Below are 27,822 nucleotides of genomic sequence, written 5' to 3'. Positions count from 1 at the left end.
GCTGGACTGCAGTGGCATGATCATGACTCATTGCAGCCTTAACCTCCTGGGCTCAAGCAATCCTCCCGCATCAGCCTCTGGAGTAGCTGGGACTACAGGTGCGTTTGCCACCACACCTAGCTAATTTTTGTTTTTTGTAGAGATGGGGTTTCGCCAAGTGGCCCAACCTGGTCTTGAACTCCTGAGCTCAAGCAATCCTCCTGCCTCGGCCTCCCAAAGTGTTGGGATTACAGGCGTGAGCTACTGCGCCCAGCCCAAAGAATATTTTTGGAACCAGCTTCTCCGTGGGCTCCAGCCATCCCTGGCAGATGCCTCGGCCTGCAGCCTAAGAACAGTTCCCCCTCAGGAAAGAAACTGACAGCTTTGTGGTTCTATGTTGAAGGGTAAGGGCATCTCCTAAGCTCCAGTGTTCTTGGTATCCACGCTGGTTTCAGGGAGGCAGCTGGCCTCTCTGATGCTGTGGACGGTATCCCTGGGCCTCAGTGGGTCCTGGGCAGAGCGGGTGGGTGTTGGAGACAAGGGGCCGGTGGCAAGAGCTGCAGTTTTCTGGGCAGGAAGGAAAATGTTGGTCCAGTAGGAAAACAGGCAAAACAGATGGGGACTTGCTGCACATGGAGCTGTTTGGTTAGGCTGAAACATGAAACTTCAGCTTTCATTTTAAAAGCCTGTGTTCGGCCAGGCATGGTGGCTCACGCCTGTAATCCCAGCACTTTGGGTGGCCGAGGTGGGCGGATCATGAGGTCAGGAGTTTGAGACCAGCCTGGCCAACATGGTGAAACCCCGTCTCTACTAATAATACAAAAGTTAGCCAGATATGGTGGCAGGCGCCTGTAATCCCAGCTACTTGGGAGGCTGAGGCAGGAGAATCACTTGAACCTGGGGGGTGGAGGTTGCAGTGAGCAAGATTGCACCACTGCACTCCAGCCTGGTGACAGAGCGAGACTCTGTCTCAAAAGAAAAAAAAAAAGAGTCTGTGTGCTTCAGGCCCATGCATGGTGAGAGGTAAGGTGGTTCTCTTGAGTTAGAAAGTGAACCTCAAAAACTCATCTCCAATTCCAACATAGCAGAGCCCTTAAACGCTGGGCCTGGGAGCAAAAGCCCAAAGAAAAGGGGAGAAGGCTGGGCGCAGTGGCTCATGCCTGTAATCCCAGCACTTTGGGAGGACGAGGCAGGCGGATCCCTTGAGCCAAGGAATCTGAAACCAGCCTGGGCAACACAGTGAGACCCTCATCTCTACAAAAAAAAATACAAAAACTAGCCAGGCGTGGTGGCAGGTGCCTGTAGTCCCAGCTACTCTGGAGGCTGGTGTGGGAGGATTGCCTGAGCCCAGGAGTTTGAGGCTGCAGTGAGCCAAGTTTGCACCACTGCACTCCAGTCTGGGCAACAGAGATACCCTGTCTCAAAAAAAAAAAAAAAAAAAAATTAAAAAAAAAGGGAGGCGAGAAATTCGGACTGTGGACCTTTTGTTCGCTTTTAGATACTGTCTTGAAAGCTGCTGCCACGATTGTGATGCTCTCACATTCCACGGTTCAGTCCCTCCGACGCACAACGTTCACTCCTACCTCAGGGCCTTTGTGTGCGCCATGCCCTCTGCCTGGAATGCTCTCTCTGGGTCTTCCCACGGTTGGCTCTTCATCCAGTTCTCCGTTAGATGTCACCTTTCCAGAGAGCCCACACCCTCCCTCACTCTCTCAAACTGCTGGGTTTTGTTTCTTGCCAGCATTGAACATTATCTGAAGCTGTTTTGATGCCTTATTCCTGGACTTGCTTTGGTGTCTGTCTGCAGCCTCTGGAGTGCGCCTCTAGGAAAGAAACCCCTTTTCATGAGCTGCAGTGCCCAGTCCTGGTGCATTGAGGGCACTCGTGAATACTCACTGAAGGACAAAGTCAATAAAGCTGTTGATTGTGGCTGCTGGCTACTTGCCAGCCGGGTTTAGATCTGTAGCCATTGAGACTGCTTTTGGCTGAAAGTCCTAGAAAGCACCCAAGAAGTTTAACAATAAAGATATTTATTATTTCCATATAAGGGGAAGTCCTGAGACAGGGCAGCTTTGGGGTTTTTTTTTTTTTTTTTTTTGAGACAGAGTCTCGCTCTGTCGCCCAGGCTGGAGTTCAGTGGCGCAATCTCGGCTCACTGCAAGCTCTGCCTCCCGGGTTCACGCCATTCTCCTGCCTCAGCCTCTCCGAGTAGCTGGGACTACAGGCGCCCGCCACCACGCCCAGCTAATTTTTTGTATTTTTTTTAGTAGAGACGGGGTTTCACCACGGTCTCGATCTCCTGACCTGAGCCCGCCACCTTGATTTCATTCTTTTTTTTGAGATGGGGTCTCACTCTGTCGCCCAGGCTGCAGTGCAATTGCGTGATCTTGGCTCACTGCAACCTCCACCTCCCGGGTTCAAGCGATTCTCCTGTCTCAGCCTCCCGAGTAGCTGGGATTACAGATATGTGCCACCATGCCTGGCTAATGTTTGTATTTTTAGTAGAGATGGGGTTTAGCTATGTTGGCTAGACTGGTCTTGAACTCCTGACCTCGGGTGATCCACCTGCCTTGGCCTCCCAAAGTGCTAAGATTACAGGCGTGAGACACTGTGCCCAGGCTTTTTATTTTTAAAATAGAGACAGGGTCTCACTATATTGGCCAGACTGGACTTGAACTACTGGCCTCAAGCAATATTTCCACCTTGGCCTCCCAAAGTGCTGGGATTACATGCATGAGCCACGGGGCCTGGCGTTCTCAATTTCTTTTTAAATTTTATTTATTTATATTTTTATTTTAAAAATACAGACAGGGTCTTACTATGTTGGCCAGGTTGGTCTTGAGCTACTGGCCTCAAGCAATCCTTCTGCCTTGGCCTCCCAAAGTGCTGGGGTTACATGCGTGAGCCACTGCGCCCAGCCGGCTCTCAGTTTCAATGTCAAGGGGAGCCCTGAAGAGCCAGGTTCTCTGCATCTCTCTGCTCTGGCATTTTCTGCAGGGCACAGTGGCTGCCTCTGTCTGGGTATCTCATCCAACAGGACACATGCAGGAAGCATCTCTTCCTTGGTCCATTTTTATCAGCAATGAAACCTTTCCAAGAATTCCCCCAGCTCACCCCTTCTCGTGTTTTTGATCAGCATTTGCTCGCATGTCCACCCCTAAGCCAATCGTAGTGAGAGGAACTGTATTACCAAGATGGCTGAGAATAATCAGGATTTCTTCCAGATGGGGGAATGAGGTCCCCCTCTTTGAGCATCTGTGGCTGCCAGGAAGCAGATAGACCCTCTGCCGTCAAGAAAGAAGGGGTGAGAAAGAATGAATTTCGGAAAGGCAACCAATGGTATCTATCATCACACTTGTTTAATTTCATCCTCACAAAAGCCTCCGAGGTATTACTTGTCCCCATCGGCATGTATCTCGTATTTGACCTCTGAGTGGATCATCTTTTTAATTTTTAAAATTTTTGTGGGTACACGGTAGGTGTATCTATTTATGGGATACATGTTTTGATATGGGCAAGCAAATGGTAATAATCATGTGATGGAGAATGGTGTGTTCATCCCCTCAAGCATTCATCCTTTGTGTTACAAACAATCCAATTCTACTTCTTTTTTTTTTTTGAGATGGAGTTTTGCTCTTGTTGCCCAGGCTGGAGTGCAATGGTGCGATCTCGGCTCACCGCAACCTCCGCCGCTCAGACTCAAGTGATTCTCCTGCCTCTGCCTCCTGAGTAGCTGGGAATACAAGCGCCCGCCACCATGCCTAGCTAATTTTTGTATTTTTAGTAGAGACAGGATTTCACCGTGTTGGCCAGGCTGGTCTCGAATTCCTGACCTTGTGATCTGCCCGCCTCGGCCTCCCAAAGTGCTGGGATTACAGGCGTAAGCCACCGCACCTGGCCTCCAAGTCTACTCTTTTAGTTATTTTACTATGTACAATTAAGTTATTATTGACTCTAGTCACCCCGTTGTGCAAACAGTAGGTCTTAGTCATTCTTTTAAATGATTTTTTTTGTACCCATGAACCACCCCCCACTTCTCCTTTCTTTTAAATTAGAAAAAGTTATTTTTGAAATAGGGTCTCACTGTGTTGCCAGGGTTGGTCTTGAACTCCTGAGCTCAAGTTATCCTCCTGCTTCAGCCTCCCAAAGTGCTGAGATTACAGGCATGAGCCACCGTGACCAGCCTGATATTTCTTCTTATATCCCTGTTGGGTAGAAATAAAGAAAAAAAGAGATATTTATGCAAATTCAGTAAAATATTGTGTGTGTGGCTGTGTGTGTTGTGTGCGTCTCTACATGTGTTTGTGTGTCTGTGTGTATCAATGTGTGTGTCTGTGTGTGTGTCATTGTGTGTCTGTGTTGTGTGTCTCTGCATGTGTTTGTGTCTGAGTGTGTTAATGTGTGTGTCTGTGTGTCAGTGTCTGTGTGTGTGTTTGTGTGTCTCTGCATGTGTTTGTGTGTCTGTGTGTGTCAATGTGTGTGTCTGTGTGTGTTTGTGTGTGTCTGCATGAGTTTGTGTGTGTGTGTCAATGTGTGTGTCTGTGTGTGTGTTTGTGTGTGTCTCTGCATGTGTTTGTGTGTCTGTGTGTGTCAGTGTGTGTGTCTGTGTGTGTGTAGGGGCATGTGGAGTTCTCTGAACTAAACTCCATGAGGAATACAATATTTATTAAAAGGAAAGTAATATGATTGTACTAATCTGAAACTCACGTATGTGTTATTAAAACTCAACCACAGCAATTGTTTAGTCCAAGGATTGGCAAACTCTTTCTGTAAAGCAACAGATAATAACTATTTTAACTTTTTGCACTACAGGGCCTCTGCTAAAATTACTCAACTCTGCCACTGTAGCCTGGACACAGCCATAAACTATATGAATAGGTATGTCTGGGTTCCAATAAAACTTTATTTACAAAAACAGGCTGGGGGTCAGGTTCGGCCTTTGGGCTATAGTTTGCCAACTCCCAGTTCAGACTTAGACCAATAAAAGATTGTTTCAGGAGGAATGTTTTATCGCTGACATTTTTTAGAGTTACTGGTGCACAGTGATAAGAAATAGCAACCTGAGTTTGAATAGGCTGGGGGCTGTATCCACTGTTCCACCCTTGGTACACCTCTCATTCCCACTGTACAGAGGGGGCCCAGGGCTCAGAGGGGCACCCAAGGCTCAGAGGGGATACCGTGGGCTGAGAAGGGCAGCTGGGGCTCAGAGGGAATACCTGGGGCTAAGAGGGGCAGCCAGGGCCTGGAGGAGGTGAGCCACTTGCCTAGAAATCCAGTCTGTGTCGCCCAGAGTGTGAATATCCCAAATACCCTCTTGGGCAGCTCGGATCCCTCCTCCCTGTGTGGTGGGGACTCCTTTCTGGGACAGACCCTGGGTCTGAGTCTGTGTTGCTCAGGGAAGCTGACACGGGCTCCTGTCACACTCGCCAGCACTTTTCTCTCTGGCTCAGGACAGGGTGGAAAAGTTAGGAAGTCCGCAGGAGTGGGCTTGGGGACAGTTTGGGGGCCCTGAGTCCCCTCATTTCCCTGTCTGGAGGCGCAGAGAACACTCCAGAGGGCCCGGTGGACCTGCTGTCCTCCCTGAGCCCGCCCCACTCACATCTCTCTGCCTCCCTGGTTCTCGATCAAAGACAGATCGAAGCTGCTCCTCATTGCTCAGGTCCCCTCAAGTCTCCTAACCGATTTCTTGACCCCAAACTTGCACTTTGTGGGAGGCTCCTATCCTCTCTCTGGCTCAGCCTTTGGATTGTGTAGTTTGTTTGTTTTTACCATCTTAACCATTTCTAAGTGTACACTTCAGTGGCATTAAGGACATCCACATTGTTGTGTAACCATCACCACCATCCCTCCTGGCACTTTCTCATCTTGCAAAATAGAAACTGCATATGCATTGATCAATAATTCCCCTTTCCCTCTCCCGCCAGCCCCTGGCACCCACCATTCTCCTTTCTGTCTCTGTGGATCTGGCTACTCTAGGGAGCTCATGCAAAGGGAATCGTACGGTATTTGTCCTGTTGTGGCTTATTTCACTCGCATAACTTCCTCAAGGCCTGTGCATGTCGCAGCATGCGTCAGAACGTCCTTTCTTTTCCAGGCTGAATCCTATTCCAACGTGTGGATGGGCCCCAGCTTATTACCCACCACCCGTCAGCGGACACTCGGGTTGCTCCCACCGTTGGGCCATCGTGAACAGCGCTGCAATGAACGCGGTGGCCAGATTCCTGTTCAAGTCCCCAGTTTCATTTCTTTTATATCCAGAAGTGAGATTGATGCATCACATGGTAATTCTATGTTAATTTCTTTTTGTTGTTTTTTGTTGAGACAGAGTCTTGCTGTCACCCAGGCTGGAGTGCAGTGCCATGATCTCAGCTCACTGCAACCTCCACCTCCCAGGTTCAAGCGATTCACTTATTCCACACCTCTGAGGTGGGTCTTATTAGCCCCATTTTACAGATGGGGCAATCGAGGCCCAGACAGTTAAGTAACGTGTCCATAGGAGAGCAGGGCTTTGAACCTGGACTGTCTGGCTCCAGACTTGCTGTTTTAAACTATTAGTCAGTTAAAACTAGTAGCCTTCTTCTTCTTCTTTTTTTTTCTTTCTAAAGACAGCCTACTTTCTTTTTTTCTTCATTTTTGAGTCAGGGTTTCACTCTTGTTGCCCAGGCTGGAGTGCAGCGGCACGATCATGTCTCACTGCAGCCTCTACTTCCTGGGCTCAAGCAATGCTCCCGCCTCAGCCTCCTGAGTAGCTGGGACTACAGGCATGCGCCACCATGCCCGGCTAATTCTGTGTATTTTTAGTAGAGATGGGGTTTCACCATGTTGCTCAGGCTGGTCTTGAACTCGCTGGCCTCAAGCCATCCTCCCGCCTCGGCCTCCCAAAGTGCTGGGATTACAGGTGTGAGCCACTGCGCCAGCCGTTACCTCCAGGCTTCTACCGCAGCTGTTGGACACTGCTTCTGAGCCTCTCTTTCTCTCCTCTAATTCCTTTCCCACCACAGAATCAGTTCCTGTAGTAGTCTGAGCAGGAAGTGGAGAGAACACTCAAAATTGGAGACTTCGAGGATATATACAAAGGCGCAGGGAAAACGAAAGGGAGAGTGAAGCTGCTCCCCACCCTGGGGCTGAGGGGAGGAGGGCAGGGAGTGTCACCTGGAACTCGGGAGGAGAGAGGAGTCAACAGAAGGCTGCCTTCCAGGGACCGTGACCTCTGCTCAAGAGCTGCAGCCAGCCTGTGTGTTTCAGCTCAGTGCAGTTGGGGTATCACAGACCACCCCACATGCAGTGACTTGGAGGTGCTATTAATGATACTATTGGGGCAAGAGGTATAAACCGGGGTGACTGCACCGTCTAAGGCGCAGTGGTCCCTGATTATCTGTTCCTTGGGCACACTGAGCACCTCCCTGACACAGGGCCTTTGCACTTGCTGGTTCATTTGCCAGAATGGCCCTCCCCAGCTCTCACCCTTCCGGTCTCCCCCCTCTAGCCCCCATCTCCCTGTGGCATTACCTTTTTATTTCTCTCATTAGCACTTAGCACCATCTATAATCCTTATCTATTTATTTGCTTATAAATATATTTATAGATAAATAAAAAACATATATATTTTAATATCTCTCTCTCTTTCCCTTACTAAAAAGGCCAGGGCAGACCAGACATGGTGGTTCAAACCTATAATCCCAGCACTTTGGGAGGTCGAGGTGGGAGGATCGCCTGACTCCAGGAGTTTGAGACCAGCCTGGGCAACATAGTGGGATGCCCATCTCTATTAAAAAAAAATAAAAATTAAAAAAATATTAGGTTGGCTGGGTGCAGGGTCTCACACCTGTAATCCTAGCACTTTGGGAGGCCGAGGTGGGTGGATCATTTGAGGTAAGGAGTTCGAGATCAGCCTGGCTAACATGATGAAACCCCATTTCTACTAAAAAATACAAAAATTAGCTGGGAGTGGTGGCAGGCGCCTGTAGTCCCAGCTGCTCAGGAGGGAGGCTGAGGCAGGAGAATCGCTTGAACCCGGGAGGCAGAGGCTGCAGTGAGCTGACATCACACCACTGCACTCCAGCCTGGGCAACAGAGCAAGACTCATCTCAAAAAAAAAAAATTAGCTGGTGTGGTGGCACATGTCTATAGGAGGCTGAGGTGGGGGGATCGCTTGAGCCCAGGGGGTGGAGGCTGCAGTGAGCTTTGCACTCCAGCTTGGGTGACAGAACCAGACCCTGTCTCAAAAAAAGTAAGGCCAGGGCAGAGAGGACCTGCCTGCTTTCTTCCCCATCTCCCCCCAGGCCCTAGCACACAGTAGGCCTGATACATAGTGAGTGCTCAGCAAATATTTGCCACATAAATGAATGAATGAGCATGTCCATCCCTTCTCTGGTAGGTAGGACAGGACCAGGTGGTCTCAGAGGAATCTTCTGGGTCCTGGGATAGGAATCATCCTCCTTTCTCCAGCTGCTGTTGAGAGTGGCAGCTGATAGAAACTTCTATCCTCCGGTGACCTGGCCCACGGAGCAGCGTATTAGCTCGCGGCTGCCAGCTGGGTCCTCCCCACGTGCTTGCACCTTTGTCCTGGGAAGCACGTCTGTGTTGGAGGGTTAGCCCTTGCCAGAGAGGACATATCAGAGTCCCCAAAGGCCAGGGACAAAGGTGAGGACTGATCGCCAGCCCTGAGTCAGAGAGGAAAGACTCCTGGAGGGAAGTCAGTGATCAGGGACTCAGAAAGGCATGATTCTGAAGGAAGACAGGATTTACAGGGCATCTCAGTCTGTTCAGGCTTCTAAAACAGAGTACCATAGACTGGGAGAACTTACAGACAACGGACATCTATTTCTCACATTTCTGGAGGTTGGGAAGTCCAAGATCAAGGCGCCAGCAGATTTGGTGGCAGTGAGGCCCTGCGTCCTGGTTCACAGATGGCAGCTTCTCTCTGTGTCCTTGCCTGGTGGAAGGGGAGATGCAGCTCTCTAGAGCCTCGTGTGTCAGGACCCTCATCCCATCGGTGAGGCCTCTGCCCCCATGATCTCGTCACTTCCCAAAAGCCCTACCTCCTAATACCATCACATGGTAATTAGGTTTCAATGTACAAATTTCAGGGGACACATTCAGACTCTAGCACAGGGGCTAAAGTCCAGGGGCAGAGGCTAAGTTTCTGGAGGGGCTGTTTGGGGGCCCTGGAGACCTTCTCTGATATTCACAATATTGCAGGGGGCATTTTGACCTACTGAAGAGAAACAGCTCCTAAAAAGTCACTCGCAGCAACATGAGAGATTCGCATTCTGATTAAAATCTATGCAGGCACCTCCTGCTTCAGAGTCGTTGCCCTGGCTATTCCCTCTGCCTGGAACGTTCTTCCCTGGATCTCAACACGTTCCTGCACTTCCTGCAGGTCTTTGCCCAAATGTCACCTTCTCACTGAGGCTGTCTCCAAACACCCCATTTAAATGGCAACCCCTCTCCCCCAGTAGCATTTACACTGTTCTGTTTTTCCCCTAAAGCATGCATCGTCCTCTAACCGCCTGTCCCGTGGAAATGCAGCATGCACAAACCACACACACAATTTTATAAATTTTATGACAGAGGAACCTGTTCTGAAAAAAGAAAAAAAGATAAAAGAATTTTAGGGGTCATATTTTAAAAAGTAAAAAGAAACAGGTGAAATTAATTTAACTTGTAATATTATTCAGCCCTTGGTCAGTGTGTGTGGATGATCCACATCTACCAGAGTCCAAGGTAAAAGCTTGCCTCTGCCACTGGGCCACGCAGCTGCCTGGCATGGTGGCCTGGGGCAAGTTGCTCAGCCTCTCTGTGCCCCGGCTGCCTTATCGGTGATGTTCAAATAGTGTCATTTCAGGCCGGGCGCGGTGGCTCACGCTTGTAATCCCAGCACTTTGGGAGGCCGAGGCGGGCAGATTACGAGGTCAGGAGATCGAGACCACGGTGAAACCCCGTCTCTACTAAAAATACAAAAAATTAGCCGGGCGTGGTGGCAGGCGCCTGTAGTCCTAGCTACTCGGAGAGGCTGAGACAGGAGAATGGCGTGAACCCGGGAGGCGGAGCTTGCAGTGAGCCGAGATTGCGCCACTGCACTCCAGCCTGGGCGACAGAGCGAGACTCCGTCTCAAAAAGAAAAAAAAAAAGTGTCATTTCAATGTGTAATCAATATAATATTGAGATATTTTATGCTCTTTTCATATGAAGGCTTTGAAATCTGGGATGTATATGACATAGCATATCTCACTTCAGACTAGCCCCGTGTCAAGTGTCCCATAGCCACATAGGGCCAGTGGCTACTGTATTGGATAGCACACCTCTAATATCTTTTTGTTTTGTTTTTTGATATAGGGTCTTGCTCTGTCATCCAGGCTGGAGTGCAGTGATGTCATCTTGGATCACTGCAACCTCTGCCTCCTGAGCTTAAGTGATCCTCCCACCTCAGCCTCCTGAGTGTCTGGGACCACAGGTGCGTGCCACCATGCCCAGCTAATTTTTTTTTTTAACTTATTGTAGCAACAGGGTTTTGCTATGTTGGCCAGGCTGGTCTCAAACTCCTGAGCTCAAGCAAAGTGCCTGCCTCGGCCTCCTAAAGTGCTGGGATTACAGGTGTGAGCCACCGTGCCCATAGCTCTAACATTTTATAAAATCCACCAATGATGATGTTTATCACTAATTGTTATTGCTTGTCTATTAACATACAGGACCTGCAAGGCTGGGGGCTTGCTTATGGTCCCTGCTGGGTCCCCAAACGCCCAACACAGTGCCCAGCACAGAGTAGGAGCTCAATGTGAACTGAATGAATCCAGCAGGCACACGTGAGCTCTCTTTCCTCCCTCACCAGCAGCGATCCAGGTGGCAGATGTGGCTACAATGCTTTCCTGGCTGTGCGTTGTGGCTCATGCCTGTAATCCCAGCACTTTGGAAGGCCGCGGCGAGTGGATCACTTGAGCCCAGGAGTTGGAGACCAGCCTGGCCAACATAGTAAAACTGCATCTCCATTAAAAATACAAAAATTGGCCGGGTACAGTGGCTCACACCTGTAATCCCAGAACTTTGGGAGGCCGAGGTGGGTGGACCACCTGAGGTCAAGAGTTCAAGACAAGTCTGGCCAACATGGTGAAGTCCCATCTCTACAAAAATACAAAAATTAGCCAGGCATGATGGCAGGTGCCTGTAATCCCAGCTACTCAGGAGGCTGAGGCAGGAGAATCGCTTGAACCCGGGAGGAGAAGGTTGCAGTGAGGCGAGATCACACCATTGCACTCTAGTCTGGGTGACAGAGTAAGACTCCTTCTCAAAAAAAAAAAAAAAAAAAAATTAGCAGGGTGTGTGGCATGCACCTGTAATCCCAGCTGCTCAGGAGGCTGAGACGGGGAGAATTGCTTAAATCTGGGAGGCGGAGGTTGCAGTTAGCTGACATCACACCATTGCACTCCAGCCTGGGCCACAGAGCGAGTCTCCATCTCAAAAGAAAAAAAATAAGGTTTCCTCTTCCTTTGCTTTTTATTTTGTCCTTTCTTGCGCCCGTCTCTTCGCTTTCCTTCACTTTCTTCCTCTTTTTCCTTTCCCTCAGCAAACGGCGTAGTGGTCATGTTTGTGGCAAGTGACTGGTTCACATCTCTGCTCACTGCTCGCCAGGAGCCAGCTGTGCCTCCTTTAAGGAAGCCCTTCAGCTTCCATGCACTGTGTTCTGTTGCCGCTGGGGATGAGTGTGATTCTTCCCAGGCTGGGGTGGGGCACAGGGCATGCAGCTGCCTGCAGGAGGTGTTGGCTCCGCCTCACACAGGCACCTTGCTAAGCATATGACCAAGATGAGCCCATGTAATCCTCATGACCACCCCAGGGTGCAGGCATGCCTCAGACCAATCCCAAGGCACCGATAAGGGAGCCGAGGCACAGAGAGGCTGAGCAACTTGCCCCAGGCCACCATGCCAGGCAGCTGCGTGGCCCGGCAGCAGAGGCAAGCTTTTACCTTGGACTCTGGTAGATGTGGTTCATCCACACACACTGACCAAGGGCCTACTGCGGGCCACGTGCTGTTCAGGAGCCGGGGGCACAGCAATGGACGAAACAGGCAGATTCCTGCCCCGTGGAGCTTTTTTTATCCTAGAAGAGGAAGGAAGCCAGTCAAACAAGCGAACACCTCCCTGGGGGGCGGTCGGTGCACAGAGAGAAATGAAGCAGCCAAGGGGGATAGGGAGGGTCCTGTGGGTGGTTTGTAACTTTCAAAGGGTGGTCAGGAAGGAAGTCATTGCTGAGAAGATGACACTGGAGTAATTACCTAAAGGAAGGGAGGGTGAGCCTCCTGGGTGTTAGGGAGAGGAGCATTCCAGGAGGGGACCAGGGAGTGCAAAGGTTCTGGGGCACGAGCCGGGCAGCAGGTGGAGGAGCTCCGGGGAGGAGGGTGTGGCTGGAGCAGAGTGGGCAAGGGGAGGGAGGGAGATGAGGTTAGGGAGACGTGACAATCTGGGTGTGTTTTGACTTTCTCTCTCGTATGAGATGTGGTGATCTTGTGGGCCACGGTGAGGGCTTTGGCTTTTACGCTGAATGAGGTGGGAGCCACGGAAAGGTTTCTTTCTTTTTGTTTTCTTGAGAGACAGGGTCTCACTATGTTGCCCAGGCTGGAGTGCAGTGACACAGTCATAGCTCACTCACTGCAGCCTCGACTTCTGGGCTCACGTGATTCTCCCACCTCAGCCTTCTCAGTAGCTGAAACTAGAGGTGTGTGCCACCTTACCTGGCTAACTTTTTATTTTTTGTAGAGATGGTGTCTGGCTGTGTTGCCCAGGCTGATCTCGAACTCCTGGCCTCAAGGGATCCTCCTGCCTCGGCCTCCAAAAGCACTGGGATTATAGGCATGAGCCACCACACCTGGCCATTTCTTTAAAATAACAGTTTTTATTGAGATATAATTTGCATATCATGCATTCACCCATTTAAAGTATACAATTTGGCCAGGCATGATGGCTCACACTTGTAATCCCAGCACTTTGGGAGGCCAGGGTGGGAGGATGACCAGAATTTTGAGAGCAGCCTGGGCAACAAAGTGAGACCCTGTCTCAATAAAAATGAAAACATGAGGTGTGCATGGTGGCATATACTTGTCGTCCAAGCTAGTCAGGAGGCTGAGGCGGGAGGATGGTTTGAACCCAAGACTTCAAGGCTGTAGGGAGATGATACCACTGCACTCCAGCCTGGGTGACAGAGTGAGACCCTGTCTCTTGAAAAAAAAAAAAAAAAAGTAAATAAAGTGTGCAATTTGATGGCTTTTTGTATATTCACAGAGTTGTGCAACCATCATTACCATCACTTGTACTGTCACTTTTTGAACATTTTTACCACTCCAAAATGAAACCCCAAACCTGTAACAGTCACTCCTCATTCTCCCCAGCCCCTGGCAACCACTGGTCTACTTTTTGTCTCCATAGATCTGCCTACTATGGACATTTTATGTAAGCAGAATCATATATGTGGCCTTTGGGTCTGGCTTCTTTCACTTATCAATGTTTTCAAGGTTCATCCATGGTGTAGCATGCGTCAGCCCTTCATTCCTTTTTATGATGAGTCATATTCCAGTGTGTGGTTATGCCACATTTTATTTACCTATTCACCAGCTGATGGGGGCGTGGGTTATTTTCACTGCTTGGCTGCTGTGAACATTTGCGTCCAGGCGTCCGTGTGGACATGCTCTTTCCTTTCTCCTGGGCATACACCCAGGAGTGGAACTGCTAGGTCTTAGGGGACCCCTATGTTTACCTCTTGAGGCTGCACCATTTTCCAATCCCACAAGCGCCTCACAAGGCTTCCAACTCCTCCAGGTCTTTGCCTGCAGTCGTTCTCCGTCTTTGATCACGAAAGGACTCTGAGCAGAGGAGGAAAAGCATCTGACTTGATTTTCCAGGAGCCCCGTGACACCATGTTGATCATATTTTGTTATCAGCACTCTTTCTTTTCTTCTGTATCTTTGACTTTCCCCAGGGCAAGACCTCTCAAACATGACGAAGTCTTTTTTTCCCTTCTTAAGCTGCTCTCCCTGCCACCGGAAGTGACTCCCCTCAGCAAGGCCAAGGTGGCTCACGTGTCCCAGCACCCTTTCATCTCTGCCCTTCTCTCTCGAGTGACAGCATGGCGTGACATGAGGGCTCTCCAGCCATGGCCTTGCAGCCCTCTTGGGTAAGCATCACGTACATTTGGACCTTGAAAACTTGGTCATGAATCAGAGTTAGATTGGGTGAGATGGTCAAGGCAGGTCAGTATCAAGGAAGTGGAGGAGGGTGTCAGGGCCAGGCAGACTGCGGATTTTAGTTAACTGGCTAATTTCAGAGAACTACAAAAGTCATTAAAAAAAAGGCAACTGCATAGCTGAAGGCTATTGAAGGCCTTAAGGAATTCAATGAAATGATATTAATTAATTAATCAATTGATCAGTTACTTGATTGATTAATGAGTTAATTAGCTGATTGAGTAAAGTATTTATTGAGTACCTGCTATGTGCCAGGCATTTTTCCAGGTGCTGGAGATACATCGATAAGCAAAACAGGGTCAGCTTCTGTCTCTCGGGAGCTGGAGGAGATGAACAAGGAAACAGATGAGACCATTTCACACAAAGCAAGGTGGCCTGACAGAGTGGGCTGGGACTCCTGTTTTCGACAGATGCAACAGCAAAGGCTTCTCTGAGGAGTGGGTTTCAGCTGAGCCCAGAAGAGTGGGGAGCCCCAGGAGCCTGAAGTGGGTTTCAGCTGAGCCCAGGAGAGTGGGGAGCCATGGAAGGATCTAGGGGAAGCGTATCCTAGACAGAGGAACAGGAAGTGCAAAGGTCCTGACACAAGAAAAAGCTGGGGACGCTCAATGAACAGAAACAATGGGGGAGAGGGCAGAAGATGGAGGCAGAGAGATGGGCAGGCACCAGGTCATGTGGGTCCGGAAAATAACGACAACAGTCCCCAGCTCAGTTGCACTGACACATTCCAGGGACTGTTCTAAGCACTGGCACGTTTTTTGACTTGTTTAATCCTCACAGTAGCCCTTGGAAAGGGGCTGTTCTAATCCCCGTTTCGTAGATGAGGAGACTGAGGCACAGAAAGGCCCAAACCACTTGCCCCAGGACTCCAATGTGGGAAACCTCAGAGCCTGGATTTCTCTGAACCTGTCCCCCTGGGCTACCACAGTCTCACCCCAGCCACTCTGACCTCCCTCAGGAGTTGGGCCCTGCCCCTTGGGGCACTGGACCATATTCGGCCTCCTTAGAGGAAGGCAGTGCCAGGCAAAGCTGTCTAACCAGAACATAGCAGGTGCTCTGTAAATATTGGTTCAGGAGAAGACATATTGCTTAAGGATGGCCCTGGGAGAAGGCTGCTTTCTTTTGGAGTTAAATAAGAGGTTTAGAAAGCCCCCTCAGAGCACTCAAGGACTGAGCCTGCCTTACCCAGGTGCTGGGGACACCACCCTCCTGTCCCTGTGTAACCCAGGAGTCTCTTGTCCTCTCAGTAACTTCATTCAGAAAACGAGGGGACTGGCCAACATGAGGGGCCCAAAACTCAAGGTGGGGCCAGCGGTTCAGGGACCAGAAGGCAGGCCAGGTGGGGTATGGTGGAGGACTTCAGGGGGGCATGGAGGGCTTCAGGGACACACTCACCCATCTAAGGGCAACTGCCACTTAGTGCCAGCCCACTGCTGTGCACCCTATTCTGTTTTCTTTTCCTCTCTCTCTCTCCTTTTTTTCTTTTTTTTTTTTCCCCCAGGGTTTTGCTGTCACCCAGGCTGGAGTGTGGTGGTAAGATCAGGGCTCACTGCAGCCTTGAACTCCGGGACTCAAGGGATCCTTCTGCCTCAGCCTCCTGAGTAGCTGGGACCACAAGCGCATGCCACTGTGGCTGGCTAATCTTTTCATTTTCTGTAGAGACTGGTCTCACTATGTTGCCCAGGCTGGTCTCCAACTAGTGGCCTCAAGTGATCCCTCACCTGGACCTTCCAAAGTGCGGGGATTACAGTTGTGGGCCACCATGCACCGGGCCTGCTCTGTTTTCTTGGAGCACTTGCCTGCAATTATCCTTCATTCATTTGCTCAAGTGCTCATCATTGGTTTCCCTCTTCATTATAAAGTGGGGACTTGGTTTGGGTTAACTAAGCTTCCCTGTGCATCAGTTTTCATTTCTTTCTTTCTTTTTCTTTTTCTTTTCTTTTTTTTTGAGATGGAGTTTCGCTCTTGTTGCCCAGGCTGGAGTGCAATGGCGCTATCTCGGCTCGCCACAACCTCCGCCTCCCGGGTTCAAGCAATTCTCCTGCCTCAGCCTCCTGAGTAGCTGAGATTACAGGCATGCGCCACTACGCCCGGCTAATTTTGTATTGTTAGTAGAGACGGGGTTTTGCCATGTTGGTCAGGCTGGTCTCCAACTCCCGACCTCAGGTGATCCACCCACCTAGGCCTCCCGAAGTGCTGGGATTACAGGCGTGAGCCACCGCCCAGTTTTCTTATTGTAAAATGGAGCCATTGTGTGCAAAGCACTCAGGACAGGGGCCAGCACCTAGAAGGCTCCTCAGTCATTCATTCTAGAATATTTACTGTGAGCAGGCATTCCCCGCCAGGCCACGTTCTAGAGCTGAGAACGCATGGGGGGGCCCCCGCCTCAAGGGCTGGCATCCCAGTTGGAGCACATGGTCAGAATGCAAGGACGCAAATGAACGTGAACCTGCCAGGGGGTCCTCAGTCATAGGGTGATGGTGGCACCAACGTTACGAAGGGCCAGGCGGATACCTGGGAGAACAGAATTGCCTGTGCAGGGTGTATGAAGGCCCTGGGGCTGGAGCCTGTGGCCCTTCTTCCAGGGACAGTGAGGCTGGAGATGGACTGGGGAGATGAGGGTCTAGAAGGTGGTGGCGGGGCATGTGGACCGTTGTAAGGGCTCTGGGGTTCCTGGGTGGGCTGGAGTCCTACTCACTGTGACCAACCATGATGATGGTCCCGATAGAGGAGGAGGGGGAAGAGGAGGGAAAGGGAAGGGTGAGGGGCTCAGAGGGGAGAGCTGGGAGGAGGGGAGACATAGGTGGGGGAAGGGGTAGGAGAAAGGGGAAGGGAGCAAGAAGGTGAGGGGCACCAGGCCGCATAGGCGTTTTGGCTCAGCGGCCACGAGGCCTCCTCAGCTCCCGCCCCAAAACGGAAGCGAGGCCGTGGGGGCAGCGGCAGCGTGGCGGGGCGTGTCTTGGCGGCCATGGCCCCGCCCCCTGCCCGTCCGATCAGCGCCCCTCCCCCGTCCCCGCCCCGTCCCCGCCCCGCCCCGCTCCCGCCCCCGGCCCGCTCAGGCCCCGCCCCTGCCGCCGGAATCCTGGAGCCCAAGGCTGCCCGGGGGCGGTCCGGCGGCGCTGGCGATGGGGCATAAAACCACTGGCCACCTGCCGGGCTGCTCCTGCGTGCGCTGCCGTCCCGGATCCACCGTGCCTCTGCGGCCTGCCTGCCCGGAGTCCCCACCTGTGTCGTCTCTGTCGCCGTCCCCGTCTCCTGCCAGGCGCGGAGCCCTGCGAGCCGCGGGTGGGCCCCAGGCGCGCAGACATGGGCTGCTCCGCCAAAGCGCGCTGGGCTGCCGGGGCGCTGGGCGTCGCGGGGCTACTGTGCGCAGTGCTGGGCGCTGTCATGATCGTGATGGTGCCGTCACTCATCAAGCAGCAGGTCCTCAAGGTGGGTGAGGGAGCCCCCAGGGGGTCCGCGCACGGACCCGGGCTGTTGGGCGCTGGGCGCCTGGAGGACCCGCGCGTTGCGGTAGGTGGGCGACCGCAGCGGAATCGGCGCCCGGGCCCGGCGCAGCAGAGCACGAGGGAGGCCAGGCGCTTCGGGAGGAGCTGCTGCCAGCCTCCCCACCACCCTCACCGCTCCAGACTGAGGCTGGGGGGAACCCAGGGGCTTTGCTGGAGGCGCAGGCCAGGGTTGGGGAGGCCTGGATGGGAGACCATCCGGGCGCCTGACCCTCCCTAAGGGGTCTGGGCGCCCACGACGGATCAGGAGTGTGGACAGGTTGCTTCCGTGGTGCGGCCCGAAGGAGCCCAGGAGTGTGTGAACGTCTGCTTTCACAGCAGCCGGTAGCAGAGTCCGGTAAAATTAGAGCTGCACTTTGCTTGTATCCTGAGAGCCCAGGAGGACAGGAACCTTCTGTGAAGCCCACGTGGGTGCCCAGCTCACATGGTAGGTGCTCAGCTGAGCATCCTCCACTGCCCAGAATCTCCCCATAGGCACCCTTTCCCAGAGGCAGAATGCGCGACTCTGTTCTCCCTGCTCACTGCCTCCATGATTCAGTCTGGAAACTATAAGCCGCTTTTCTTCCCAGATTCCTGCAGAGGCAGGCACCAGCCCAAGGTCCTCTGAGTGCACGCAGCCTGAGGTCTTTCCTCTGATCCTAACCTTGCATACCATTGCCCTTTCAACCAGGGAGACAGATTAGGCGGTCAGCTGGTCTGCAGACGGACAGACTCTGCCCTGGGTGCCTGGGTGGCCTGTTTGAATGAGACTGGAGTTAGGAAAGGGCTGGGAGATTGCAGAGTATCACATTTGAACTAAAAGCCATTTAGAGTTTTGAAGCCCTGCAACCCACACATGCAGTGGCGGGGAGGGGAAACTGGGGCTCACTCTTATCAAAGTTCTAGCCAGATGCAGAGCTGGGGTGAAGATGTGGACATTGTCACTCTAATGGACATCTTTCCACCTTGGCCTGCCTCTTTGGACTGGGTTTCTTAAGAATGGTTCCTTGTCCACATTTTATGTCTGTTCCCTCATTCACAGAGTGAATGAATGAGTGATTGAATGAAGGATCTGCTTAGATCTGGCTGCCACACTTCTTGGGACCCAGCTAGCTGGCTTTAAAGATGGAGCAACATGTGGCCTCTCTCAAGGTCTCTGGGTGAGCAGTTGTCTAGGGCATCTTGGCCACGTTGTGTCTATTTTTGATTTTTCAAATCTTGTCCCGCCAAAGCCTGTAATCTGATTGCAAAGAGGTCCCGGTGGATGGTGACACTGTCTCTGGGGATGGCAGGAAAAGCAACAGAATGGCCTCTTCCCCCCCGTGACAGCTCAGAGGCTTTCTCTGTTACACTGCGGGAGCTTTATTTTTCTGTGGCCTACTCATACTGAAACGTGTGTGTCAGTGACAGCCTTGTGGCTGCTGCAGTGCCAGGACCTCACTGTGTGTATGCAGGGTCCCTAGAGGGGCTGTCACTCAGGCGGTTCAAGCATGTGACCCTGTGCTGTGAGTGAGCACCTAGTCACTTGCTTTGGGAGTGCGGGGGTGGTGGGACTTATGCCAGGTAAAGAGTCTTGCCAACTCAGTTATTTGGGGGCTTATTTCAAGGTGTTTTCTTTCTCAGGATGTCATCAGGTTAAGTATGTCAGTAGGGTGTGTGTGTGTGTGTGTGTGTGTGCACCACACATGCGTGCACCACCAAATTTCCCCACTCCTCTCCCGGGCTTCTAAAGAGGAAAACCACATTGTCCTCAATTGTCCTGGAGCTAGGAGCATCTGGCTTAAAGTTGAACGGGAGCCTCCCAGCATCCCTCTGTGGATATCCCAAAGGCGATTGGTTTGGGGCCGAGTGGCGTGAAGGCAGGAAGACACGCCCAGCCCAAGACGGCCACTTCTGGAACCGCCCAGGCTGGAGCAGCGGCCAAGTGCCTTAGCATGGAAGAAGAGAGCCTGTGTTCAGGGGACCAGGCGGGTGAGACACACGCATAAGCAGGGACTGCCCGCTGGTGTTTTCTTTGGCTACATGAGTCTGTGTGCAACTTGAATGGGAGGCCTTGTGCTTTGATTTTTTTTTTTTTTTAATATGCTTTTTGGTTAACGACAGAAGTCCCTACAGTTGGCGCTCTGTGTCTGCAGGTTCTGCATCCGTGGATTCAATCAACTGTAGATTGAAAGTTTTCAGAAAAAATCCCCCCAAAATAACAATACAACTAAAAAAAAGACATAAAACAATACTGTATAACAACTATTGACATACCATTTACATCGTATTAGGTATTAAAGTAACCTAGAGATGATTTAAAGAATATGGGAGGATGCGTGTAGGTGATATGCAAATACCGCAGCATTTTATGCAAATACCACAGCATTTTATGTCGGGGACTTGAGCATCTGCAGATCTTGGTATCTATGGGGGTCCTGAAACCAATTCCCCTCTGACATTGAGGGACGACTTTATATAAAATATATGAATACTTGCTCGTAAAAAAAAGTTCAAATGGAGGAAAAGAGAGAAAGTTTCCCCCATTTTATTCCCCTCCTGAGCTATTATCACCATCATTGGTGTGGCTCTTTCTAGACCCTTTTCTGTGTACCAAGAGCCTGTATGTATACATATTAATATATATATTTTACATAACTTGAACTAACTGTAAGTGAACTTGAACATGTATAATTATTTTGCAATTTGCTTTTCAATTCAAAGATACCATCTGAAAAATTTTCCATGTCTCAGCAATAAATCTACCCCGCATTTTCCTTCATCACTGCTGGTATTCCTTTGAATGGTTATAGACTTGTTTACCTGTTTCTCCATTGACTGATCATTTTCTCTGTCACAAATGACAGCGATATCCCGACACATCCCTCTTCATGTGGTTCATGAACATTTCCATAGGGTAGATTTCTAGAAGTGGGGCCTTGGGAGCAGGTGTGCTCAGTTTGAGTTTTGATGATTATGGCCAAATTGCCCTTCTGCACAGCTCTGTTGCTACATCCACCCACAAGGTATGGGACTGTGCCACTTCCCCTATCTCTGCCATCACTGGTGATTACTGATTTATCATTATCATTTTTTGGTAGCCAAGTTCCCGTGTGTCTCTGGTCCTCCAAGGAAGGCCCAGCTGGTGGACATGGGGGAGAGGCCCCTCACTGCAGCTGGGCTGCAAAAAAGGGATGCTCATCTTCCAAGGCTGCCATCTTCAATGGTGAGCTGGGGAGAAGATGTGGATATTGTCACACTAGTTGACATCTTTTTCCCCTTGGCCTGCTTCTTTAGACTGAATTTCTTAAGAATGGCTTCTTGTCCACATTTCATGTTTATGTCCTTTTCACAGAACTTGGATGTGTGCCCCCAGGGATCTGAACCATGTCTTCATTATTCACTGGATCACCTGAGGTCAGGAGTTTGAGACCAGCCTGGCCAACATGGCTAAACCCCGTCTCTACTACAAAATACAAAAACTAGCTGGACATGGTGGTGCATGCCTGTAATCCCAGCTACTCGGGATGCTGAAGCAGGAGAATACTTGAACCTGGGAGGCTGAGGTTGCAGTGAACTGAGATTGCGACACTGCCCTCTAGCCTGGGTGATAGAGTGAGACTCCGTCTCAAAAAAGAAAGAAGGAACTTAGATATATGTCTCAGCATGGGTAGGCCATAAAAACACATTACTAATTGAAAAAAGCTCTGGTGCTATTTATGTTAAAAAAAAAAACCCACCAAACAATATTCTATATTTTCTTTCCATTTTTATTTTTATTTTCGTAGAGACAAGGTCTCACTATGTTACCCGGGCTGGTCTCGAACTCTTGGCCTTAAGTGATCCTTCTGCCTTAGCTTTCCAAAGCACTGGGATTATAGGTGTGAACCACCGTGCCCTGCCATTATTTTCAATGCCTTAATATTAGAATATGTTAAAGTTTGGGAAAAGGTGAGACTAACAGAAGTGGATACTCTAATGAGAGAAGGCAGGACACTGGGGGTGTGGCCAAAGGAAACCTAATACTTTATCTGTAATGCTCCTATTTATTTATTTATTTTTTTTGAGACGGAGTCTCACTCTGTCGCCCAGGCTGGAGTGCAGTGGTGCAATCTCGGCTCACTGCAGCCTCCGCCTCCTGGGTTCACGCCATTCTCCTGCCTCAGCCTCCTGAGTAGCTGAGACTACAGGTGCCTGCCACCACATCCAGATAATTTTTTTTTGTATTTTTGTAGAGACGGGGTTTCACTGTGTTAGCCGGATGGTCTCGATCTACTGACCTTGTGATCTTCCCCTCTCAGCCTCCCAAAGTGCTGGGATTACAAGCGTGAGCCACCGAGCCCGGCCATTATTTTTTGTTTTAACCAAGAAAATGTATCCACATGCTGCATGTTTGATTAAAAATTACAAGGCCAAGCATGGTAGCTCAAACTTGCAATTCCAGCACTTTATGGGCTGAGGTAGGAGGGTCACTTGAAGCCATGAGTTCAAGACTAGCCTGGGCAGCATAGTGAGACCCTCATCTCTACAAAAAAAAAAAAAAAAATAAGCTGGAGCATGGTGGCATGCACCTATAGTCCTAGCTACTCGAGAGGCTGAGGTGGGAGGATCTCTTGAGCCCAGAAGCTTGAGGCTGCAGTGAGCTGTGTTTGTGCCACTGTACTCCAACCTGGACAACAGAGTGAAATCCCATCTCTTTTTTTTTTTTTTGAGACAGAATCTTGCTCTGTCGCCCAGGCTGGAGTGCAGTGGTGCGATCTCGGCTCACTGCAAGCTCCACCTCCCGGGTTCACGCCATTCTCCTGCCTCAGCCTCTCCGAGTAGCTGGGACTACAGGTGCCCGCCACCACACCCACCTTATTTTTTGTATTTTTAGTAGAGATGGGGTTTCACTGTTTTAGCCAGGATGGTCTCGATCTCCTGACCTAGTGATCCGCCCACCTTGGCCTCCCAAAGTGCTGGGATTACAGGCGTGAGCCACCGTGCCCAGCCAAAATCCCATCTCTTAAAAAAAAAATTACAAATGAACAGATACATAGCTTTCCTCAAAGACCGGCCAGATGAATGCGCCACACAGACCGAGGAGGCACACTGCAAAGGGGCCCTGTGGTCGAGGTTGCTTGGAGAGGCTTTGGGGAAGCACAGCTCATTTCTTTTCCCTTCTGCCAGTGGGTAGGATTGGAGAGAGGTGTTTGGACAGACACACTAAGGGCCGTGATTGTGAACTTCATGGCATCCACTCATGGGCAGCTTACTGTGCACCAGGCAGGGTTCAAAGCACCTTTGTGAAAATCGTCTTTAGTCCCTGCAGAGGGCTGTGACATACGACTTATTGTCGTCAGTGTCCGTTAAGGAGACAAGCTGAAGAGAGTAATTTGCCCCAGGTGACCTCGCTAGTGTATGTGTGTGTGTGCATGCGTGCGTGTGTGTGTGTGTGTGTGTGTGTGTGAAGGTGTCTGTCTTTCCCAGAGGCAGACGCCATGAGAATGGGGACTCTTGCTCCCATTCTCTGGATCTGAGCCTGGCATGCAGCTGTGCTCAGGTATGTGGGTGAGTAACAAAGGCCTGGTTCAGGTCCTGGGGGCACACATCCAAGTTCCCGTGTGTTTCTGCTCCTCCAAGGAAGGCCCAGCTGGTGGACGTGGGGAGAGGCCCTTCACTACAGCTGGGCTGCAGGGAAGGGGTCATCTTCCAAGACCACCATCTTCAGTGATAGGCCTCATGGCCTTCCATGTCCAGGAGAGAACCTGAGTCCCCTCTGCTGTCTTTAAGTTGGTTTTCTAGATGGACTCAACCTCAGTTGCCTTATCCTGCTGCTGGGCTTCCCCCACCTATGGTCCCTGTCTCAATAAACGGCACCTCCATTTGTTTCCCCAGGGGTAGAGGCAAAAACCTTCGGTCATCTTTGCCTGCATGCTTTTTTCCTGATACCCCTGTATCTGCTGAGGCAGGGGCTTTCCCATCACTGTCACTGCAGCGTCCCCGAGGGCCACAGCAGCACCTGAGCTCCTTGCCAACCCTTCAACACCAGTCAGGTTACAGAATGAATGAGGCGGGCACGACCCCCAGCCCTGGCCTCAGGTGCTTTATGTCACCCCTGCCTCCCTCAGCCAGAGCCACACAGTGAGCCTTGGGGAGCCCAGGCACCAGGGCCAGCCGGGGACGTCACCGGCTGTCCCTGAGTTTGTGCCTTTTGGGAAATCTTTGTCAATCAGTTAAAAGGTGTGGATTGATGGGAGATAACAATCAACGGGCACTCGTTGTGGCTGGATACTGTTCCAAGTGTTTACGTGCATTATTCATTTTAGAATCTAAAATAGGTACTATTGTGTCTTGTTTTATTGAGGGAAATGGATGCACAGAGGCGGAAAGTAACTCGCCCCATGTCACATAGCTCCAAGTGGTTGAATCAGGATTTCAAGTCTGGGGGCAGACTCCACAGCCGGTCCCAGCGGCCTCTGCGCAGTGTCCTCCCAGTTCTCCGCATGTCTGAGCAGGTCGGCTGCATGCTTAAGGCGGGTGGGGGGGGGCCTTCTTATATTCTCTTCCTGGGCTGCCCCTTCCTTTCTGTGCATCACCAGGGAACAGCAGGGTCCCTTCGAGTCTTTGTCCTAATAATCACCCCACCAAACATTGCTGGTGCAGAGTGCACCCTGGCCTCTCCCTTCTGGGGGTGGTCTGAGACCAGGGACATGTTCTTCAATCAAAGGCACCAAGTGAGGCTCCCGGGGAGGCCACCTCTTCCTAGCCCAGGGCTCCCAGTGACCCTGGGGGCTGGACTCCCACCCATCCTGCAGGGGCCGCCCGCTCTGCGCCTTTATCAGCCCCACTCTGTGCCTTTATCAGCCCCGCGCTGCGCCTTTATCAGCCCCCCCTGTGGAACCTGGGAGGGAGGCCCAATGTCTCCAGCTACCAGGCGTCTCCTGTAGGACCCCCATGTTTGGACATGTGGGGCAAAGCCCTAGAACTGATCACTGGTCACAGGTGGGGAGGGGGCTCCTTGAGGACGGCTTGGATCACAGGTGTGTGCCAATTCTGTTTTGTTTTTCTTCCTCTTTCCTGCCATTGAACTTCCTACTCCTTCTGGCATGTGAGAGAACTTCAACTTACTCCCTGGCGACGGCTGAAAAACATGGGCTATTTTTAGTTTGCCTGAGTCGAGTTTATTTGCTCCTGGTAGATTTGCCTCTCCCTGTCTTCATGAATGTGTGTGTGTTTGCACACACGTGTGTTGGTGTGTGTACACACGTGCTGATGGTGAAAACAGTGACACACACACCTGTGTAGGCATGCACACACCTGCCTTGATGTGTGACGACATGATAATGTGTATGCAGACACCTGTGTTGATGTGTGCCCACATACGTTGACACAGGCACACATGGTGTGTCTGTACACGCAAATGGACACACATGAACACACATGTTTATGCATGTCCTTGTGTGTTGATGTGTCTGCACATACATGTTGATGTGTCCCGCTGTTGTTGGCCTTTCTGGGGCCAGGCCCAGCACCTGGGGTTTCCAGGAAAGATTCCCTGTCCCTTCCTGGAATGGCCGGTACTTGCTGTGCCTCCGCCAGGAGATGCACCCTGATTAACTAGAACGTGGCGAAGCTCAGCCACCTAGAATCGCCTTACCCTGGCCTTTGGTTTCTAGCAAATGCGATGGAAGTGAGTCCCCATGGAGGGATTGCTCCATGAAAGTGTTTTTCCTGGATGAGTCTTGGTCCCAGTGGCGATTTGCTGCAGGCTTGTTGGCATTGTCATACGTGGGTCCTGCATGGAGGTTCCTTAGTGTCCAGAGGGTGATTCCATGTCTGTGGTCAGCAAAAGAGAGGCCCCTGGGGCCATAAGCCACTCCCCCCAAGGCTGAGCCCAGAGAGTTTGTGGTTTAAATCTTCGGCCTGGAGGATTCTGTGGAGGAGTGTTTGGTCCAGACCTTCTGCTCCGGGAGGCGCTAGCAGCACCGACACCACAGACACATTAATTGTGCAGAGAATTCAACGCTAGGGCTCGGTCAAAAATCAAAAACGCAAAACAAAAAGAAAATCCCTTTTATTTACCTCGTCTCCCTCCCCCTGCTTGGATATGACCTTGGGCTCTGCTGGCCCACGAGTGGCCAGGCTGGAGCTGTCATGCAAAGAGAAACAAAAACAACACAAAAAGCTGCGTTCTTGACTTTGAAGCCTTAAAGGGCCCAGGGGCTGGCTCCCTGTGGGTGTCGGGGGCGATTTTCCTCCCAAAGCCTGGGTGAGATATGGAGACACTCCGCCTGCTCAGAAGCTCCCCAGGTCCCGGGTTCCAGGAAGCCTCGTGGCCCAAGGCATGGCCGTCTTAATTTTCTTGTTTTCTTTCCCTCCACTCCACTGTTTCTTCCTGTTCACTGATTGCCTGTGCTGGGGAGGGGGAAGGAACGGGAGGGGCCTGACCTTGTTCACTTCCTGGCATTTTGGGTGAAGTTCCTTCCACCTTCTCTGGAAGCTTCTAGAAGGACCCTTGAGGCACTTTAAATCTCCATTCTCTGGGTTTTCCTCCCACCTTCCTGGCTGCTCTCTAGTCTTGCCTGCTGATGCCTCCTCATCTCCCTGGCCTCCCGCCTCCTGCTGGTGGAGCTCCAGGCATCCTTTCTGTGCATCCTCATCCCTCAACCCTAGGGTGGGCTCCTCCAGCCTCGTGCCTGAATGGCATCTCTGTCCTGACCGCTCCCAAATTGGTATCCATGGGCCCAGACCTTTCCCCTGAACCCCACCCCTGAGTGTCCAACAGCAGAGTCCATATCTCGACTCGGGGTCAAAGGCAGCTCACGATCGCCCCAGCTGGCTCCTCATCACCCCCGGCCACACCTGTGGCTCCCACCAGCGTCCCACTCCATCATAGCTCCCCCATCTTCCAGTTGCCCAGGCCAACATCTTGCACTCAGCCTTGACTCTGTTCTCTCCACTTCCCAGAAAGAACCCGTCAGAAAGTCTTATGGCTTCATCATCTAAATATACCCAGATTCCAACTACTTCTCACCACACCCGAGGCGCCATCACCTCTGGTCCAAGGCGCCATCACCTCTCCCCCAGATTCCTGCATCTGCCTCCTCACTGGCCTCCCTGTGCTCACCTTTGCTCCCCAGTGGGGTTTCTCAATAAGCAGCCATAGGAGCCCATCAAAATTGCACTTAGCACCTCCTCCCCTCAAAGCCCTGACATGGCCAGACCCATCCCCTAGGAGTCACAGCCAGGTCCTAACCTGGCCCAGGGCCTGTGCCATCCACCCCTGCCACTTTTCTGGCGACGTCCCCATTCCCTTTTCTCTTGCACAATGGCTTCCTGGCCATTCTTCGGCCCCATGGGCCCAATTGCCTTAGCTCTCCCATGACACAAGCCCTCTCATCTCCTGTAGGTCTCTGTTCAGCTCTCACTTGCTCACAGAGACCCTCCCCTGACTCCGTTTGTGCATCATGCAGGTTCCCCCTTGTCCCCCTGTGCTCCCAGCCCTCCTTACCCGCTCTGCTTAGCCCTGTCAGCCACTGTAGATACCCTGGAACTTCCCTGTGTATCATGTTGATTGTTGATTGTCTATTTCTCCCCATGAGAATGTCGGACCATGAGGGCAGGGACCTTTGTGGTGTTTGTTGCTGTGACCCAAGCCCCTGGAACAATGCCTGGCACATAATTGCAGGTTCTCAAATATTTATTGAAAGGATGTTTAAAAGACAAGGTTTATTTCACAGGATGGTTCGTGACCAGTGGCAGGTTGTGGTCCTGTGCAGGGCGACGGGGCCTACTCCTCCACCTGCCGTGGCCGTCACCCCAGACCGAGCTGCCACCGTCGTTTCCCAGTGGGTGCTGGAGTGTCCTCGTGGGGCTGTTTGCTCTGCTGATTCATACCACACTGTTGTCACTTCTCCCCATCAAAGCCAGGATGCTCTTTAAAACATGCAAATTGGGCCGGGCACAGTGGCTCATGCCTGTAATCCCAGCACTTTGGGAGGTCGAAGTGGGTGGGTCACCTGAGGTCAGGAGTTCAAGACCAGCCTGGCCAACATGGTGAAACCTCGTCTCTACTAAAAATACAAAAATTAGCCAGGCATGGTGGCATGTGCCTGTAATTCCATCTACCCAGGAGGTTGAGGCAGGAGAATTGTTTGAACCCGGGAG

At 51.4% G+C, this 27,822-nt stretch overlaps 1 protein-coding gene across 10 annotated transcripts in view; it reads left to right on the top strand.

Moving 5' to 3' along the window:
- Window positions 1–237: 237 nt before the first annotated feature.
- The window catches only part of LOC100602794 (scavenger receptor class B member 1), a 105,341-nt gene continuing 77,756 nt past the window's right edge, over window positions 238–27,822 (top strand). For 2 of the 10 annotated variants that reach the window (XM_003276251.4, XM_003276250.4), the window contains exon 1: window positions 17,269–17,641. In XM_003276251.4, the coding sequence (XP_003276299.1) occupies window positions 17,516–17,641 (126 nt within the window). In that variant the 5' untranslated portion in view covers window positions 17,269–17,515. Of the gene's footprint in view, window positions 384–2,889; window positions 3,319–4,791; window positions 4,858–5,963; window positions 5,982–6,073; window positions 6,261–13,993; window positions 14,143–17,264; window positions 17,642–27,822 lie in introns of those variants that run through there. The other 8 variants (XM_030821661.1, XM_030821660.1, XM_030821659.1 and 5 more) reach the window with 8 other exon arrangements.

The sequence above is a fragment of the Nomascus leucogenys genome, chromosome 10 (genome assembly GCF_006542625.1).
Source record: "Nomascus leucogenys isolate Asia chromosome 10, Asia_NLE_v1, whole genome shotgun sequence".
Lineage (NCBI taxonomy): Eukaryota > Metazoa > Chordata > Mammalia > Primates > Hylobatidae > Nomascus > Nomascus leucogenys.
The sequence above is the reverse complement of the archived record's forward strand: the minus strand, read 5'-3'. Positions and strand labels throughout refer to the sequence as shown.